General features: G+C 43.2%; 1 protein-coding gene across 1 annotated transcript; it reads left to right on the top strand.

Moving 5' to 3' along the window:
* Positions 1-3,795: 3,795 nt before the first annotated feature.
* LOC143284201 (B-cell lymphoma 3 protein homolog) lies at positions 3,796-17,336 on the top strand. The gene is made up of 3 exons (XM_076590869.1): positions 3,796-3,914; positions 8,523-8,677; positions 11,733-17,336. The coding sequence occupies exons 1-3, from the start codon at positions 3,811-3,813 to the stop codon at positions 12,251-12,253; spliced, it is 780 nt and encodes a 259-aa protein (XP_076446984.1). The 5' UTR covers positions 3,796-3,810; the 3' UTR covers positions 12,254-17,336.
* Positions 17,337-19,656: the final 2,320 nt, after the last annotated feature.

The following is a 19,656-nucleotide window of genomic DNA, read 5'->3' on the forward strand; positions in this document are numbered from 1 at the left end:
GGTGGTAATTTGCTCGCGGTTCTGTTGTTGAGGGTGCACAGCAACGTTTGGGCTTTCGCTGGATTGATGGAAGATCCTGTGTCTTTGCACCATTGAGCAATATTGTTTAGTTGTTTCTGGACGGCTTTAGTTCTTTCCTGAGCATCTTTCGAAGTTTTGAAGACCAGGCCATCATCTGCAAGAGTAAGCACCCGAGCTATTCCATTGTTGTTTAAGTCTGCAAGGCCCTTCGTGTAGACATTGTAGAGGACAGGAGAAAGCGGAGACCCTTGTGGCAGTCCCATGGATAGTTTAGAAGGTGCAGACATCCAGTCTCCGAGGCGTAGGACGACGGTTCTTTCCTGAAGCGCTGCTGCTATCCATCTTGTCAGTGTCAAACTTACTCCATACCTTAGTAGCAGCTCCATGAGGTGCGCAAACTGACCTTATTGTAGGCATCTTCAAGATCGATTGCTACTGCTAGTGTTTCTTCTTTTCTTTGAAATCCTTCATACACCTCATATGCAAAAGCAGCTGCGTTTTCCCATGTGGACTTGCCTGTTCTGTAACCACCTTGATTTGAAGGGAGAATGTGCCTGTGTTCAAGATCCCTTGCAAGTTTCCTGGCTATCATGCGTTCCATGAGCTTTCCGGCAATGTTTTGCATGGTTAGGATCCGGTAGCCGCTTACCTGATGATGGTCCTTTCCTGGTTTTGGTATGGGTTTTAAGAAGCTGTGTGTCCAGTCCTCCGGCACATGTCCATTGTGGAAACTGTTTTGATATAGATTGAAAAGGTTGCTTCTGTCTTCTTCCGATAGTTCCTTGATGTCCGAGTAGCGAACTTTGTCTGGGCCAGGAGCTGATTCTTTCTTGCATTTAGCTATTGCTTCGTTTAGATCATCTATTGTCAAGTCATCATCAGGTCCAGTCTGCATAAGGGTTTGGTTTAACTCCTCAACATATTTCTTTTTCTCATCTAAGTTTCTTTGATCGCTCTGTTGTATGAAACGTTTGAGCAGGGCGGATCCTTTTTCTTCGTTTGTCTTAAGCTTGGTTCCGTCAGTGTCTACCATGTCTGGGGTTGTTGTTGTGCACGTTTTCCCTTCCATGCGACGATAAAATTGCCAGAACTCTGTCAATGTTGAGTCATAACTGAGTGCCTCGCAAAACTGTTTCCACTTGTCATTTTTGGCCTCTTGAGCAATGATTTCAAACTGTTTAGTTTTTTCTTTCATTTTTGTTTCAATATCTTTGTCCGGAGATGGTTTTGTTCTTTCTTTTTGCCAAAGTTTGACAGCCGCATGTTTTTCTATCCAGGCTCTCTCTGTGTCGGTATTCCACCATGGGGGCTGAATAGTTTGCATCCTGTTCAGTGCCGTTCTTTTGTTTCTTCTGCGTCTTAATTTTTCGATGATGGTTGTCTCTTTGTTTTCATACTGAAATGGATCACGCGGTTTCATACAGGGTTTATCTGACAGTTTCTGTAGACTGAATACTACCGGGAGGTGGTCACTGCCTTCGTGTGGAAGCGTCTCTGCATTCATTTCTGCTCTGAATTTTGGAGATGTTAGAGCGATGTCAATCACACTGTCACTGTCCCCTTGTCTTGTTCCAAGGCGAGTTGGGGATGTGGTTGTTAATGGGCTGAGAAGAATTTCCCCTATCATTCCTTCAAGTGCGAGTCCTTGTGGGTTGGTGTTCCGCTGGTCCCATAGCTTCGATCTTGCATTGAGGTCTCCACAGATAATGACTGAGTCTCCAAGTTCGTTCTCTATTTCCTCTAAAAAGGCCCAATCCTCTTTTGTTGTGCAGGCGACTGAGCTACATCGTCAGCTTACTAATATTCAGTCGGCAGTCTTGTCGGTTCTCAAGGTTTACTGACATTGTATAGCGGTTCCGTCAGTGCATTGTTACGGTATGCAAAACTTGAAGGGTCAGTGGAACTTAGTGAAGAAAACCCAGAAAACTTCAAACACCTCTTCAAAACATTCCGGTCGATTGTGCTATTTCACACGCTCTGGGAAGACAATTGTTGAGGACTCAGTGATGGCCATGCAGAGGGCCGGCCGCCAATCGACAGGATGCCGGCACGGCTGAGAAGTGAAGCAACTTATTCACGGAAAACAGTAAAGAAGTTGTCACTATGATGCATGCAGATGCATGAAGAAAGATAAGGTCTGCCACTCCCTTCCAAACCACAAACTTCACGTATTATTATTAGTAGTAGTAGTTCTTTTTTTTATGTTTTTTTATCATTTTTTTGTCTTCTTTTTTTCTTTTTCTTTTTTTCTCAAGGCGTTGGGTTACGCTGCTGCCGGGTCAGGCATCTGCTTGGTAGATGTGATGTAGTGCATATGGATTTGTCCGAACGCAGTGACGCCTCCTTGAGCTACTGAAACTGAAACTGAAACCACAAGCTTCGACATTGTGGGATCCGGCACTAGCCAGGTCCGGTCACGAGGCTTTATTACTCCCGGCGTGACTCACAGCTGTCTGGCTTTTCAGTCGGAAATGTGAATAACTGATTAAGTAAATAACTTAATAAATAACTAAATAAATGAAAAAAATAAATGAGTGAATATATATACTTTTAAAAAAAATAACAACAAATAGATAAATACATAAACTGGCAAATGAATAACTTCATGAATAATTGAATAATACACACACGCCGGGATACCCTGGCGCCAGTGACTGGCACGGAAACACTAACACACATGTGACTTGAACACACTGCACACACACACACACACACACTTTCCCCACAGTACCCCCTCAACACACACACACACTGAACTAAACAGAACGTTCCATTAGCTCTCCGCCTGTGTCCAATCTGGGTTGCGCGCGCATTTCAATGACATAAGAAATTAAGTAACAAATCGAGACTGAGTCCTCTAAAGGCACGCGACGCCATAGAACAGACCTTTCACTGTCAACCCGTAACTGCGGAGACTTGCTGTGCGGTGGCGGGGCCTGTCCTGTGTCAGTTATCCAACTTGAAAAAAAGGTAAGTACAGAAAACACTGTTTGTGCCCCCCCCCCCCCCCCCGGCCCTTCCCCAACCACCCAATTTTTTTTAATTTTTTTTTTAATTTTTATCTTTTAAGATCAAAATGGACTGCAGGATTACCGGGTTTGTTTTGACGTGAATGTTCATGTGCCGAGCGGCCAACTGGTATTTAACCTGTTCGAACATTCCTATGATGAGAACGGCAGTGGTTAAAGGTACCCGCCCGGCCCCGGGAAGAAAAAGTCCATCTTCTGCATGAAACACCTGGTCCACTGATATGCAGCCTTATATTTATTCTAACCGAATCAGGCGGTTTTATTCAGCTATCTGGTTTGATTTAGCCATCTTCAAAGGCCGAAGTGTTCAGTCAGAATCCTTCCCTTCGTTCATGGCGGGACGGTGGAGTGGCTTCACTTCGCCGGTCGGAATGGTAGTATGCTCGGACATGTCATCCAGTGTGTTGTCTCTCCGTGACAGTTTTTATTTTCCCTTCCCAAATCAGTTCTCTTCCCAAATCAGTGTCTTCCCCCACGCCACCCCCTTGCATTGAAACTATTGAAAGTTATATTGTCTTTCGATGAAACGGCCTAACTTCGTGATACGCTCACACAGCCAGCTTCTTTCCAGTTTAATTGACGCCGTCAAGTTTAGTCTGATTCACACTAAGTCAAAGTGTAGCTTTTGTGAAGAAGGGCTGAAGAGGTAAACAGGTCAATTCAGACATTGTCATCAGTTGTGCTTTAACCTTTCTTACACTGCGTTTGAAAATTAAACATGATTATCCCCATGTGTTGCCTGACCAGGTGCTGACCAGCAATGTCGACAAAGGACGTGATCCCCATTTGGTGCTCTGCACAGTTTACACATGTGTTCAACGAATCATCAAACAAATACTATGCCAAACCCCAACGTGAATCTGAGTAAGTTTGATTTCATTTGGTTGTTAATAACATACTTTCTCACATCTTTGAAGTTGACTTTTCAGTTTAGTAAGTAGACTACCTGTTCTAGAATTGTTACAGAAAAACAAAGTTTTTTAAAAATTTTTTATGTAACTAGATATTTGTTAAACAGGGTTCATACACATATGTTGTAAAATTACTGAAGAAAGTGACATGGTTTGTTAAAGCCTGAAGCAGTCATAAGAAAAACGATGGTCTGTAAAACTTAATTATGACTCTTTTTACAGGGAAAACAGAATTTTGTCATGCGCAATTGTCACACTATTCCACTTGAATTCTAATGTAAAAGAATTAATTAAAAAAATTTTTTACCCCAAGCCTTCTTTTTTCCCTAAAAAATAACAGTCCTTATCCGTGTACGAGATGATGGTTCACGTAAGGGGCATAAGGCGGATAAGCCAACACAAAAAATACTGTCCTTTTTCATGAAGGATCCAGATTTCTTGCTCAGGACTTAGACACACTTTGTGGCTATTCAAGTGTTAAAACACACACACACACGACAAAAAAAAAAAAAAAAAAATGTGTTCAACAAATTGCAGTTTCAAAGCCTGAATTTGCCAGATTGCTGAAAAAGGACAGGAAAAAAAGATTAAAGCATTCTGCTATTGTACTTGGCATATTGTCGATGGGGAAAAAAAGAAATTGTGATGCATGCAAAAGATAACAAAGAAACTGCCACGAAGTCTATTAAAATTGAGAAAAATATGGTGATGATGATTATGATATGGATACTAATTTACTTGTATAGCGCCTTTCCTCGGTTTGAGACCGAGCTCTAAGCCAAGTAAGCGCTTTACAAACATGGAATCATTTGCACAACAGGCTGCCTACCGGGGTACAGCCGACTGACAGCCACCATTGGGCACTCATCATTCATTTCCTGTGTCATTCTTTCAAGTTTCTGTCAGTCACTCACACACACACACACACACACACACACACACACACACATACAGACATGTGACGTTTTTTACGTGTATGATCTTTTTGATTATTTACCCCGCCATGTAGGCAGCCATATTCCGTTTTCAGAGGTGTGTATGCTGGATATGTTCTTGTTTCCATAACCCACCAAACGCTGACATGGATTACAGGATCTTTAACATGCGTATTTGATCTGCATGCATCTACACACAAAGTGGGGCTCAGGCACTAACAGGTCTGCACATATGTTGAATTGTGCCGTTTACAGACTTGATGAATTTGAGTTTTCAACCATTTTTGAGCAGTTAAAAATTCAGTTTCTCAAAGGGGCATCACTGCGTTCAGACATCACATATCTATACACGTCACACCATATCTGCTCGGCAGTTGCCTGACCTGTGACTAGCAGTATAATCCAACGTGTTCAGTCAGACCTTGACGGCTTGAGTGCATGCATGTATTTGTGTACCTATCAGTGTGGATATTTTGACAGAATATTGCCAGAGGACAATTCTCATTGCTATAGGTTATTTTTAAAAATATTTTTTTGACAGTTTTGCCTGAGGAGAACATTCTCATTGCCATGGATTATTTTTCAATGCACCAAGTGCATGCTGCACAGGGAACCACAGTTTTTTTATCATCTCATCCGAATGACCAGACGCTCAGTTTGATTTTCCAGTCAAACTTCGAAAAAGGGCAAGAGTGGGATTCGAACCCAGGCCCTCACGGACTCTGTATTGGCAGATGAACATCTTGACCATTCTGCTGCAACCTTCCTCAATACTCAGCAAGAGAACTGAGGGGAACAGGGGACCAGTACAGTTGAGACGCTGGCCGGGGAGATTGGATGTGGTGGGAATCAAACAAGACAAGAAAGGTGCATGTTGACCAGTGTGTGTTTTATAATAAATGCCCCCTGACCCCACCTCCACCAACCTCCCCAACTGATGGGGCCTTGCCCCTGTACCCTGCCACCAGGATACTGCAGTCTGATAAGTTAACTCTCTCCATACGAACGGCGAAAGAGACGACGTTAACAGCGTTTCATCCCAATTACCATCATCAAAATATTGCAAGCGGAACGCTCTTATACTGAAGAGGTGAATGTTGACAAAGTATACCACAGTTCTGACGACGGAAGCTAAAGGTTGGGTCATTCAGACACCCACTGGACATCCGAGGGGTCTGTGTAGAGGAGAAGAGAGGACTGGCCGTACTGAGTGAGTTAAAGGCCTATCTCCTGTGGATGTTCAGTATGGTTGCCAGATCTTTTCTTTAAGGTTCTGTATCAGTCTTTGCTATATCAGTATATCATGGGTTGAAATTCCACCTCCTTTTTTTGCATCTTTTTTGTTTGTTTGTTTGGTTGTTTTTTGTTTTTTTGTTTGTTTTTTTCCTGATTTCACCACCAATCTCTCAAACATCACTGTGTTGAAAATGATTGAATGGACAGGAAGGTGGAAGAGTGAATGATGAAGACACTCATCTGCCAACACACTGTTTGTGGGGGTCTGAGTTTGATTCCCACTCTTGACTTTTCTCACAAGTTTGACTGGAAAATCAAACTAGTCATTCAGATCTAGTCATTCAGATGAGATGATAAATTGAGGTCCCATGGCCAAGTGCAGCACACACTTTGCTCTTAAAAAAAGAAAAGAACAAGAAGAACCCATGGCAACAAAAGTGGTCCTCTGTAGAAGAAATCCACTCTGATGGGTAACGCTATGCATGTGTTCAAGGCCTGACTGATGGCACTGGGTGATGCTGCTGGTCAGGATGTGGCCATGGCCTGACTGATGGCACTGGGTGATGCTGCTGGTCAGGATGTGGCCATGGCCTGACTGATGGCACTGGGTGATGCTGCTGGTCAGGATGTGGCCATGGCCTGACTGATGGCACTGGGTGATGCTGCTGGTCAGGATGTGGCCATGGCCTGACTGATGGCACTGGGTCATGCTGCTGGTCAGGATGTGGCCTGGCAGATGTTGTGAAACATGGTCATAATACAGGGATTTGTCCAAACACAGTGATGCCTTCTTGAGAAATTTAAACTGAAACCCAAAACAATATGGTAACAGAAGTTAACAAATAATAGCCAGGAGATGAAATGATTAACAAATAGTAAAGAGTGGTGACTCTCTCCATTCACAAGGTCCACAACTTCAAGTCAGTGCTGCTTACGCTACCAATTCAGCTAGCACACAGCTTGACTTGAAGTTGTGGACCTTGTGAATGGAGAGAGTTACCACTCTTTACTATTTGTTAATATGGTAACAGTGTTCAGGCCTTGTTCCCTGGTTCACTGAGTTTGCAGAACGCTAAATTTCAGGCTTTCATCTGGGCGTAAAAAAGATTTCAGGCTTGAGGAGGTCTTTCTACTTAACACCAGCACATACACATGCGTACATGTCGGTGTAATATCACTAACCAGTGACAGGATGTTAAACTAACGAAAGAAATGCATGCATGTACACATGTCATTGACCTGTATCCAATGGTAAAATCAGTTCATATTGAAATTGATCAGTCAGCTGAGAAATTGCCCACTACAGATAATATAAATTGCTCAAGGGGTGGTATTACTGTTGTCAAATATATCTCAGCAACTACAAAACAGGCTGAACAAAACTGGTGTAGAATTTTGAGCTGCCAAAGTTGGTGTAATAACATACTGACAGGGAGACTGACAGCTACAGACACAGCTACAGCGCTCGCTCGTGTGTGTGTGTGTTAGTGTTTTATGTTTATTGTAAAGCACATTGAGTTCCCTTTCAGGGAGGAAAGTGCTCAACAAGTATCCATTATTAACTCTCTCCATACGAACGGCGAAAGAAACGACGTTAACAGCGTTTCACCCCAATTACCATCATCAAAATATTGCAAGCGGAAGGCTCTTATACTGAAGACTTGAATGTTGACAAAGAATACCACAATTCTGACAACGGAAGCTAAAGGTTGGGTCATTCAGACACCCACTGGACATCCGAGGGGTCTGTGTAGAGAAGAGAGGGCTGGCCGTACTGAGTGAGTTAATATATTATTATTATTATTAGAAACAGAAAAAGTACATTGTAAACAGAAAAAAACCCTACACACACAAATGAAAGACAGAGCAAATACTAAACATGTACGGCTTGTATTATAAGCCCACACATGAATAAATGAATAAATAATGATCGATACATAAATGAACTAGCAAATTATATAGATAAATCAAAACATGTTGTTTCTAATCTATGCTGGGTAAACAGTCCAGTATGGCTGAATGCCACCTTCCATTTCTGACAGTTCTCTCTTATCAGCAGTGCTGTCAGCTTTCCTCTAGACCTAATGAAGCATCTCAGTGATACACATATTTTACACAAAGAGCAACTTTCATCAGATACACAGTTGTCAACTTTCGAAGTCATGTTTCAGTTTGTGTATCTATAGATGTATTCTGTCTTAAGTTAGAATACAACTCCATAGTTTGCTTTTGCATTCACTCTTTTCTTTTTAATCAAAACTGTTAAATTAAAATTTTAGATAAAAATGACAAGCTTTGCCATTTCAGATTTGTATAGATTAAAAGATATATGTATATATGTATGTATGTGTTAATGCTTATGTGTTGATCTTTTCTGTTTCCCCCCACAGACAAGCTCAGAAATTGAAGGCATTTCTTGAGAAGTTGGATGAAGGTTTTGTCACCCGACTTCTCAACACAAAATGTAGACTTTGGCAGGTGACTTGTGTTCAGGCTGCAGCAAAACACAACAACTGGTTGATGGCCAGGGTTTTGTTGAAAAAAGGTAAGTCATAGGGAGGGAAATTTTGAACATACAAATAATCCCTGCAGCTGTGTGCTTGTGTGTGTGTGTGTGTGTGTGTGTGCGTGTGAGGAAGAAATATCAAATATAACTTGATTTTAACCTGATGTATTTGAATCTTTTGTACAGTGTTCTATTGTATTATTCATGTAAAACACATCAGGCTGTGCTCCACAGGGAGGATGCATTGTTGTTGGTTGGACTTGGAGCAAGGGAAAATGATCATTGATCCAGAAAAATACTCATTAATGCACAGGTTGGCCTTGGCATCCCCAAATCACCTTAACCTTGTGAAACAGTCATAAAATAACTGACAGGAATGCCAGAACTGTAGACATGGGAAGAGGAGAGAATAACATGAATAACAGGCTATAACTGTTTTATACCACTGCATGTTTGTCAAGCTTGCTGATGTGGTAGCAGTCAGTTCCAGCTAATGAAAAGCACTCATTTCTTTAAGAAGAAGCAACTTCCCATAATTTAGACATAAGTTTGTTGAGAATATCACTCCCAAAAGCTAACACGATAATTAACCCAGGAAAAGAAACAAAATTTTGAATAAAAGAATACTTTCTTTTTTTTTATTTATCAAGCTTTTCCTGAACATCTCGTAAAAACAACAACAAAAAACACACAAAAAACTACCACTACCAGATACTGGTTCCAATGCAGATTAAAAGGTTCTCTTTCTGTATTTGCTAATATCAACAATTAAAAATGAAACAGTGCTCACGATGTGGGAAGCACAAATACACATACACAATCCCAACTATAAACACCCACACACTTAATGACATATATCTAATATGCAAACATATATTATATACATATATAGATATGTATCAATGTGCACACACACACACGCACGCATGATGCTCCAACAGGCCACTGAAGATCTTGGCGACGACGACGGTATCTTCATCAGATACCGCACTGATGGCAGCCTATTCAACCTGAGGTGGCTACAGGCCCACACCAAGACACTGGAGCAACTCATCAGAGAGCTTCTGTTTGCCGACGATGCTGCCCTCGTCGCCCATACAGAAGCGGCCCTGCAGCGTATAACGTCCTGCTTCGCAGAGGCTGCGCAGCTCTTCGGCCTAGAAGTCAGTCTGAAAAAGACGGAAGTTCTCCACCAGCCTGCCCCACGGGAAGAATTCCACACTCCTCACATCAACATCGGTGAGACAGAGCTGAAGTCGGTCCACCAGTTCAGCTACCTAGGCTGCACCATCTCGTCTGATGCCAAGATCGACAAGGAGATCGACAACAGACTTGCAAAGGCAAACAGCGCATTCGGCAGGCTGTACAAGCAAACACCTGAAGAAAGACACAAAGATCAGCGTGTACAGAGCTGTTGTACTGCCCACCCTATTGTATGGCTCCGAAACCTGGGTCACCTACCGGCACCACATACGACTGCTTGATCGCTTTCACCAGCGCTGCCTTCGCACCATCCTCAGCATCCACTGGAGTGACTACATCACAAATGTCGAGGTCCTGGAGCAGACAAAGACTATCAGCATCGAGGCAGTGTCCAGGATGGAGGACCACCGCCTGCCCAAGATCGCGCTGTATGGTGAACTGTCCACTGGCCACCGTGACAGAGGAGCACCCAAGAAGAGATACAAAGACTCCTTGAAGAAAGCTCTCGGTGCCTGTCACATTGACCATCGCCAGTGGTCCGCAGTAGCCGCTGATCGAGAGACCTGGCGACGCACCATCCACCAAGCTGTCTCCTCCTTCGAAAAAAACCGCAGGGCCAGCCTTGAGGACAAACGCAGGAGGAAGAACCACGACGCTGCAGCCGCGAACCCAGACCAGACTTTCCCTTGCAACCGCTGCGGCCGACCCTGCTTTTCCCGCATTGGCCTTGTCAGCCATGAGCGTGCCTGCATCAGACGTGGACAACGCCCTTCCTAGATCTTCGTCAGCGAAGCCAGGCCATGATGAATATATATATATATGTTATATATGTATATGTGTGTCATAATGTGCTTGTGTGTGTGTGTGTGTGTGTGTGTGTGTGTACAAGACCAGCTGACCAATGGCAGGAAAAGGCAGTTGTAAAAGTGAAAAGGAGTTGAAAGTGGTCATGTGCTGTGTGTTGTTGATCAGCAATTTATCAGTGTTACACAATAATGCAAGGTAAATTCCATTCTTCCCATTTTTCTCCTTCAAAATCTCACTGATTGCTCAACACCACAAAAAAGACACTATCAAATATTAGTCATTTTAGCGTGTCATTAAATACTAGTGAATTGTACCCTGTTCCCTGTTTTGTTGTTGTTGTTGTTGTTTTTGTTTTCTTGTAAAAGAGAGACATGAAAAAACAATCTACTGTTCACTTCTGTGTGTCACAAAAATTCAAGGTTAATTATATCCATAGGTTTTTTTCTTTGAAAACTCACAAAAACAACAACAAAACATTTATCAAGCAAACTTTTATTCAGTGATGTACTGATCTCAGTCAGACCATTTGTAAAGTGTATTCATGCCATATATTTGTGTACATCTCAGAGATGTTCTGATCACACTTTTCAACAGACAAGTTTTCGATCAAAGCTCTGAACAGATTTCTATGTTTGATGCCGTTTAACATTTTGGATCGTATTATGATATCAGTAATAACAAAAGATCTTCTAAAATAGTATTTAATTACACATACTTAACCGTGACACAACTAGTGCAGACTCTGGCAGGGGTCTGACATTCCTGTCCTGTGCAAACTACTATCCGCCTATACGGAGAAAACGAAACTACGGCCGATAACCTCCCGGAAGTAGGTAACCTCCCCTTTGTCCAGTAATTGTTGTTTGGTTGGTTTGGGGTTTTGTCTCACTCTCAGCAGTAGCAGTCTGCATTCTGCATGGTTGCTTCGGTAGGAACTGTGCATGATTCATGGGTAGCTTTGCCCCCACACCCCCACCCATGTCCCCCACCCCCCACAATTGTTTTTGTTTGTTTGTTTTTGTTGAAGCACAAAAGAGCAGTATTCATTAAGAAACATAATCATACAAATGGTGTCTGATTCCAGGTGCTCAGTCAGGTGGACTGGACGACTATGGATCATCTGTTCTTCATCAACTTGTTTGCATCAAAGACAAAATTCCAGGAATGAGTGATGCAGATTACCTGGAGCTGCTTGATTTGATCGTTGAGCAAGGTGCGGACCCTGAGCAGACCAATCGTTCAGGATACACTGCCATTCAGCTGGCTGCTGAACTCCACTGCTGGGCAGCTGTAAGGAAGCTGTTGATGCATGGAGCCAGAGCAGACCAATTCGATCCACAGAAATACTCATTATTCCACAGGTTAGCCATGGCATCGGATAGAGACATTCGTCTTGAGAAACATATAGAAGAATTAACAGGAACGTTAATCATCAGGGGTGCAGACATCAATCGTCTGGGTGGAGCAAAAGAGAATGTGGCTGCTTTACATCTTGCTGCAGAGCGTAAACACTGGTGTACTGTGAAAGTGTTTCTTCATTTTGGAGCAAATCCATGTATACCACAACCTGAGGGCGTCAGCATTTTCCACAGACTGGTCAGATAAAAATTATCCACACTTTCGGGATGTGCTGTTTCCTTTCAGCTTTCTGTCAGTGTCAAGAGTCTTGTCAGACTTCTTGTGGGAGAAGGGTTAGATATTAACTCTAGAGACCAAAATGGCAATAGTGCTTTGGATGTAGCCATTTGGGCCCAGAATGGTTTGACTCAGACTGAGCTAGTTTGGATATTGATTGCATATGGTGCCCAGATCAACCCTTCCAAAATTAGTCTCAATCGGAAAAAAATTTTCATCATAAGTTTGGCATTAATGCCCAGTTACCTTACTGTGCCGCAGGTCAAGCAGATTACTGACAGGTTGGCTGGAAGTTTTGATGAGGATATGAAAGCAGTTCCGTTTCCTTTTTGTGTGGGAATGAAAACATTTCAGTGTTTGATTTACGATACTTTTCATGAAGCTGTCAGAAGTGGGAACTTCTCCGCTGCTCACATGTTGTCGCACAGTGTCTTTCAGGAAAAGTCTGTTGTCAGCTCTTTGATCAGTCGGTGCTTGTCTGGGCCCAGGGAATCACGGTCTGATGTCATAAATCTTTTAAAACATGTTCTCGCAGAGGGTGCTGATCCCAACGTTGCTGTCAGCCTTTTGGAAGCACGGGTATCTGGACCTTCCAGGTATCCATTGACCACGAGAGCGTCTCCACTCCATCTCCTCATCCACATGGCAGAAATGAATTCCAAGCTGTCTGCAAGTGAGGTGCCAACTATCATGCGTCTGTTGTTGTCTCATGGGGCAGACCCCTCGGTGCTTGACAGGTCGTTTTCTTTGCTGAGGACACTCTTGGGTGTCTGCTGTCCCATGGAGCAATGTGAGCACTCTTTTGTACCCATTCTTCGGGTCTTGATAGAGGCAGGGGTCAGCACCTTCCAACCACATCTGAATGATGGGTCGGTTGAAGCTGGTTGTGCCATTCAGGGAACTATCTGTACAATGAGACACAGAAGTTGTCATCATGTTCCAAACCAGGTCTACAGCAGCTCAACACCCAGTCCTCTTCGGATGACTGTGAATTGTGAAATCATAAGGATTCTGATCTGCAGTGGTGGTTGCACAAAACGGGAAGTGTTGTTGTGGAAACGAGAATTGGAGGCTGTTCCTCGGCATATGGTACCTGAAGACACCATATCCCTTCTTGCTGATTTTGCTTGCCAAGACCCATCACTGTGCTCCCTGTCTCGTATTGCTGCATCCCACTCCCTGGGTTGTGGTCAACGCAGACAGCAGCAACTGGAGTCCATGAACATTCCAAACCCGATAAAAGGATTCATTCAGTTTTCAGATTTATTTCCAAAATAAGACACGACTCGCCCTCTCCTTTTGCTTCTCCCAGGGACTCTCTGGGTCCTGTCAGCTTTGGATCAGTGACATTCAATGAAATCGGGACCCTTTTGTTCCTAGGCTTCTAAGGGAAGATCTGTCTTGTTCCCAAGGCCTTGGGCCTTCTTTGGCTCAGACATTTCCAAAGAGACATGGGTTGTGTAACCGCTCAGAAACCTGTCTCAACCAGGGAACTGGGCGGCTTCTACAGATCTCTGTGGGATGCATGGAAATCCTTAGGGGTTTTGACTCTGTGGGAAAGCTGCTGTTCTCATGGTTTCACATTGTTTCCCGATGTCTTTCAGGTCGGAGAGAGAAAAAATCGTCTCTATTGTTGACCAGTTTTCGGAAGGATACCAACAACAACAAAACAAAACAAAACTGTTGTCCCTTGAAACATCTAACGCATATGAATCTCAATGTGAGATGAGATTGTGAAGTTTGAGTCTGTCATAAAATATGGCTTCATTGTTCCGTTTATCATTTACTCATTGGTTGATGAAATGCTTTGCCCATGGAGTAGGAAGACTGAATGAGAGAGAGAATGCAAATATGAAAGAGAAAGAAGACATGAATGAGGACTGGAGCTTGATGAGTGTACACATACATGTGTGCATACTGATATACATGCATGCTATGGCACGTTGACAATGTAGTATACAGAGGGGTAAGATTCCTGGATGAAAGCAGAACACAAGTATTCATCAACCATCGGGGACTGCACTGAATTGATTTGAGTGGTGTTTTTCTAGGGTTATAGTCCAGAGAGGAATGATTTCTTTTATCCTGCTAACCCACACCGCCTCTCTTTCCAAGCTATGACTATGAGAATAGTCAATACACCGTAACGTGTTTACTGTTACAGTTGAAAGCAAGGGTGCATAGTTCTGTGTGCATGTGTTGATCACACCCTGTCCTCTGACCATTACAGTGTGGCATGTCACCTGTCCTCTGACCATTACAGTGTGGCATGTCACCTGTCCTCTGACCATTACAGTGTGGCATGTCACCTGAATCTCACCAAATCACACCCTGTCCTCTGACCATTACAGTGTGGCATGTCACCTGAATCTCACCAAATCACACCCTGTCCTCTGACCATTACAGTGTGGCATGTCACCTGAATATCACCAAATCTTCCCCCCCCCCCCCCCCCCCCATTTGTACAGGGAGGTGCGCACACTGACCTCAGTTGATTTAGATTCATCGATTGATATTCCTTCTGAACCGACTGCTGATCAGCTGTCCACTGCCCTGCGCGCTGTACTCCAAACGCCCCGTTGACTCAGCGCCTGATCTTCCCCGTCGCCTTGGTACAACACCATGGGACCAGAGCTGTTGGAGGCCAAGCGAGAGAGGAGATCTGAGAGACACTGGCGTGCCGCTGGTTTGACTGTCAACTGGAAATTTTTTCAGCCAGCCAGGAATTGTGTAACAGACACTGTTGACAGTGCAAAGTCTGACTTACAGTCGACTAAAATCCTTGCATGCACAACAGCCAGGCAGTTATTCAACGCTACGAACAACCGTGTTGGAGCGGGAACTCGCTCAAAACTTTCCTTTCTTGCATCAGTAAAATATCTTGCATTCGTGAGAAGCTTGACCCTGTTGTGTGTCCATCGCCTGTTAAAGAACGTATGTACAGTGGTCCTGTTTTGCAAGTTACATTGTTTCCATCCGGTTACTGAGGAGTTTGTGAAGAAAGTAAGTCTGAGCGCTTGTCCAAAACCATGTGAGCTTAACCCTCTTTCTTGGTTGAATGTATTGATGTTCTACTGCCACATAGTGCTCACGTCACCAATTTTTCTGATTGGTTATTTTCTTGAAAGCTTCTAATTTGCTCTTGTACGTCTGTCTCAAATCTGTCATTTTTATCAAAATTTCATGAAAAGACTATTGTCCCAGTTCTTAGCTCATCTGGAACTAAATCATTTGCTTAATTCTCACCAGTCAGCGTATAGACGTAGTCATAGCTGCAAAACGGCCCTAGATAGAATAGTCAGTGATTTGCTTTCTGGATTTGATGATGATAAAATATCTGTTCTCGCTCTTTTAGATGTGTTAGCAGCCTTTGACACTATCCACCACTCTACCCTCATGAAAAGACTTGGCCTTTGGTTTTAGTGACACTGCACTCTGTGGATCGCGTCTTACTTGCCAGATCGTGCACAGAAAGTGTGTGTAAATGGTAGCTACTCTAGTGTCTCTGCCTTGAGATTATGGTGTACCAGAAGGATCCGTCCTAGGTCCCGTTCTTTTCGTGCTGTAAGTGGCTTCTCTGTCGGATGTCGGTCATAATGCGATGTCGCATGAGAGCATTGTTGATGACACTCAGCTTTGTCAGTCGGCAGTCGGCCTGGTGACTCAAACACGGAAGTGCATTGCTGACCAAAAGAACTGGATAACTCTCAACAAGCTGCAACTAAATGTTGATAAGACTGAACTTATGGTAGCCTGTCCAAAGATATTTCAACTTCCTTCCATTCCTGACTATGTTCTGATCAGTAGCACGCCTGTTTCAATTTCCCCTTCTGTTCGCAGTCTTGGTGTAATCCTAGACCAGTCTCTTTCCTTGAAACAGCACATTTCGAATATCTGTAAAATTGGTTATCTGGAACTGCGTAGAATCAGTTATTACGTAACCAAAACACATGTATCTGTATCTGCTTTGGTTCTCTCAAGACGGGATCACTGTAATTCTGTTGTGGCCGGCCTTTTGAAATTATTTGTTGGGTATACCGGCCTGTACTTCAACGATTCAGAATAACGCTGCCAAACTCGGAGCTTAATTTGACCGTGTTTCTCTCCTTCAGTGTCTCAACTGGTTGCCTGTTTCTGGTCGAATAGATCTATCTACTTGTACTTTTTCTGCAGTCAACGGATGTAGCCCGAAGTATCTTTTTGAACTCCTCCGTATCTATTACTCCGACTCGCCAGCTCCGTTCTTCCTCTGATACTGGACTTCTCAGGGTACCTCACGTCAGAAGTAAGACCAACGGACACAGATGACCAAAGACGTGGACAAGCTTCTTGATAACCTCCGTCATTCTGACTCCCTCGCATCTTTCAAGTCTGGTCTCAAAACTCACCTCTTCACTCAGCAATAAGTTCAGATGCGGCAGGTGCACTTCTTTGCGTGTGGTGTGCTTGACTGTACGCACATATATGTGTACACATGTATATCCATATGTTTGAATACGCATGTGTGCGTGTGTATGCGTGTGTGCAGGGTAGGTGCTATGTACTTGCGTATGTTAAAATGTATGTATGCAGTGTGTGCGTTAGACACATTTTGGTGTGTGTGTATACGTAACATTGATGTAATGTGTTATGTAAACAAAAGCGTTTTGCAAAGCACCGAGAGCATATTTCTGGATGGTGTGCTACTTAGGTATTCATTATTATTATTATCATTGTTATTATTATTGTGTGTGTGTGTGACAACTGTTAACATTGATGTATCAAACTGAGAATGTATACTCTCCTTAATGTGAGTTGTTCTCGTACTCATGTCTTTTATTATGTTGTATTATGTTCTTTTTGTTCTTTTGTTGGTACCATTGAGTTTTGCCTGTCTTCTCAGAACATAAAAAAATTATTGGACGGGAAGTCTTTTGTTTGTGTTATTGTTTGAGATGCTCAATTCAAAGGAAAGCAGACTTTCTTAGCAAAGGAATTCGTAATACAGAGTGGATTTTAAGGCAAAGAATAAGGTGAATACTGCTGATTCTTCATTACTGTCTCTAAAGTCTAATAAAATAATTTGCCATCAGGTGACTGTTTTTGGCGTTTGGTTCCCAGCATAGTGAGGGAGAAAGAGGGACCCTTGCCCACCAGACCTCTCTTCCACTCCCTCTCTCTCTGTCTCTGTCTGTCTGTCTGTCTGTCTCTTTCTCTCGTCTTACAAAGTGCATGCGGAGTTCAATTCGACCTTTGGCAGACAGAAAGATAAACACGACTCGGTCACTTTCTACCGGGTAGGACATGGAACAACAGTTATAACAAATCGGAGCGAAATGATACCATATTTACACGGCCTTCAAAGTTCACAAGTCCCTTTGAAAAGCTGGACATAACTACAAATAACCACAGGTAATAACCAAACTATAGAAATCAGTGCCAAGTGGCTGAGTACCGGCAGTGCTTTGGGACAATGAGGCCAAAGGGCTTTATATTTTTGTCCATCTAATACTAGAAGAACACACGGAGACCTAGTCGTCATGGTGATAGCCAAGAAGGATTAAACGAATGCACAAACAAAAGTGAAAGCAGTATCAGCACACGAATAACTCAAGAGTGGAACGAGGCTATTCATCTACTTTTGCACTCTGGTCAAAACAATGAACAAGATATCTGAAAAGCGGATACTTCAGGTCATATCAATATTTTGGCACATACATTCCTGTCATACGGTTTAATGTCAATAATCTTTATGATTGCTCAAAGTAAATTCTGGTCCTGTAATACTGACATACTAACAACGGAATTGAATGAACATCGTAATGACAATGATAATTAACTGTAGAGTCATCACAAAATACTATCAGCGGTGGCGTCTTGGCCAGAGCCCACTGACCTATTTTCCTATCGGCACACGAATGAGACTGTGCCGGCTTTGTTCTTGTTGCTTATAGTCCAGCCGCCGCACAGGGGCATATCAGGAATGTCAAACCATGCAAATGCTCAACCGTCTCAACACAAAACTCACATCTACAACAACAGCAACAACAACAGAAAAAACAAACAAAAAAAAACCCACTAAGACAAACACACAAAACACAGTTCATAACACAGTATCCTACGCATTTAGCTCCTTATGGCAAATGAGACCAGGTCATGCTGAGGACGCCAGACGGTGCAACAGGGAAGACGGTGTGGGTCCGTGTGCACCCATGGCCGTCATGGAAGGAAATTTTGCCGGTGTTCATCCCTCCGAAGACGGTGTGGGTCCAGGTGGACCCATGTCTATAAAGAGGGTTATTTTAATCCGATTTTGGCTAAGTTCTCAAAATACTGCTCCATCCTGCAACAATGGCGGACAGTGGCGCTTATGCTTCCATCACAGCAGAATTTGTGTGTTAGTTTGTGTGTGTGTGTGTGTGTGTGTGTGTGTAAACTGTATGTGTATGTGTTGCATGTCTGTATGTGTGACACTAAGGAATGTTACCTGAAATGCAGACTATATTTCTCAGGCAATTAGGCTTCAAGCAGCAAGAAAAAAGAAACATAAAAATACAAGCAAGATCAAAACATCAAGAACACCGAGCAGTAGTAAGAAACACACACACACACACACACACACACACACACACACACACGCACACAAAAACGAACTCAAGAGCAAGATTCAGGTTAGGTCATGACATTGTCAGGCATGCCTACCGTTACTGAGGGCCCGTATTTGTCCCGGAAAATTGGTAGAATTGAAAGGGTGTCCCGGAAATACGGATGTTTGCTGCATGTCCCGGAAAATTAAAAAAATCCGACCGTAACATTTCCCCCCCTAAGTATTGAGTGGGTACAAGTGTACCCATAGATGGCTTTCTGACCATTGCCGAAGACAATTCTTTAAGACTTATGGAAACATGGGTGCAACTCTTCCGCGATCCTGAGACTGATTTTAGGTTTTTGTCAAAAACGGAACGTCCATTTTCTTGAAGAAAAAAGGAGGAAGAAAAACGCCCACGCGTTCGTGTTATCTAATTGATCGCCAGTTAGACCTGTCTGTAGTCAGTCGAAGACAGCAATGTACTGAATGGCTGTGCCCACCTTCCTCCCTCCCCAGTCTTCCTCCACCTCACCCTTCCACTACCACTGGCAGAGCTGTCAAAATCACTGCAGCCCTATTCTGGTCCCTTCACTACCACCCCCTCCCGCCTGTACTTTGACTGCTCAGTCTCTCTCTCTCTCTCTGTCTCTCATTCTCTCTCCTCTCACTCCCCCTCATCTCAGTGTGAAGGTCCTGTGTGCTGATAAAAAGAAAAAGAAAAGAAAACAGCCAGAAACAAGCATTCTGTGGAATTATATTCATAAGTGAAATCTAGTCAATACAAACATGACCTCAATTTTCCTCC

The sequence above is a fragment of the Babylonia areolata genome, chromosome 7 (assembly GCF_041734735.1).
Source record: "Babylonia areolata isolate BAREFJ2019XMU chromosome 7, ASM4173473v1, whole genome shotgun sequence".
Classification (NCBI taxonomy): Eukaryota; Metazoa; Mollusca; class Gastropoda; order Neogastropoda; family Buccinidae; genus Babylonia; species Babylonia areolata.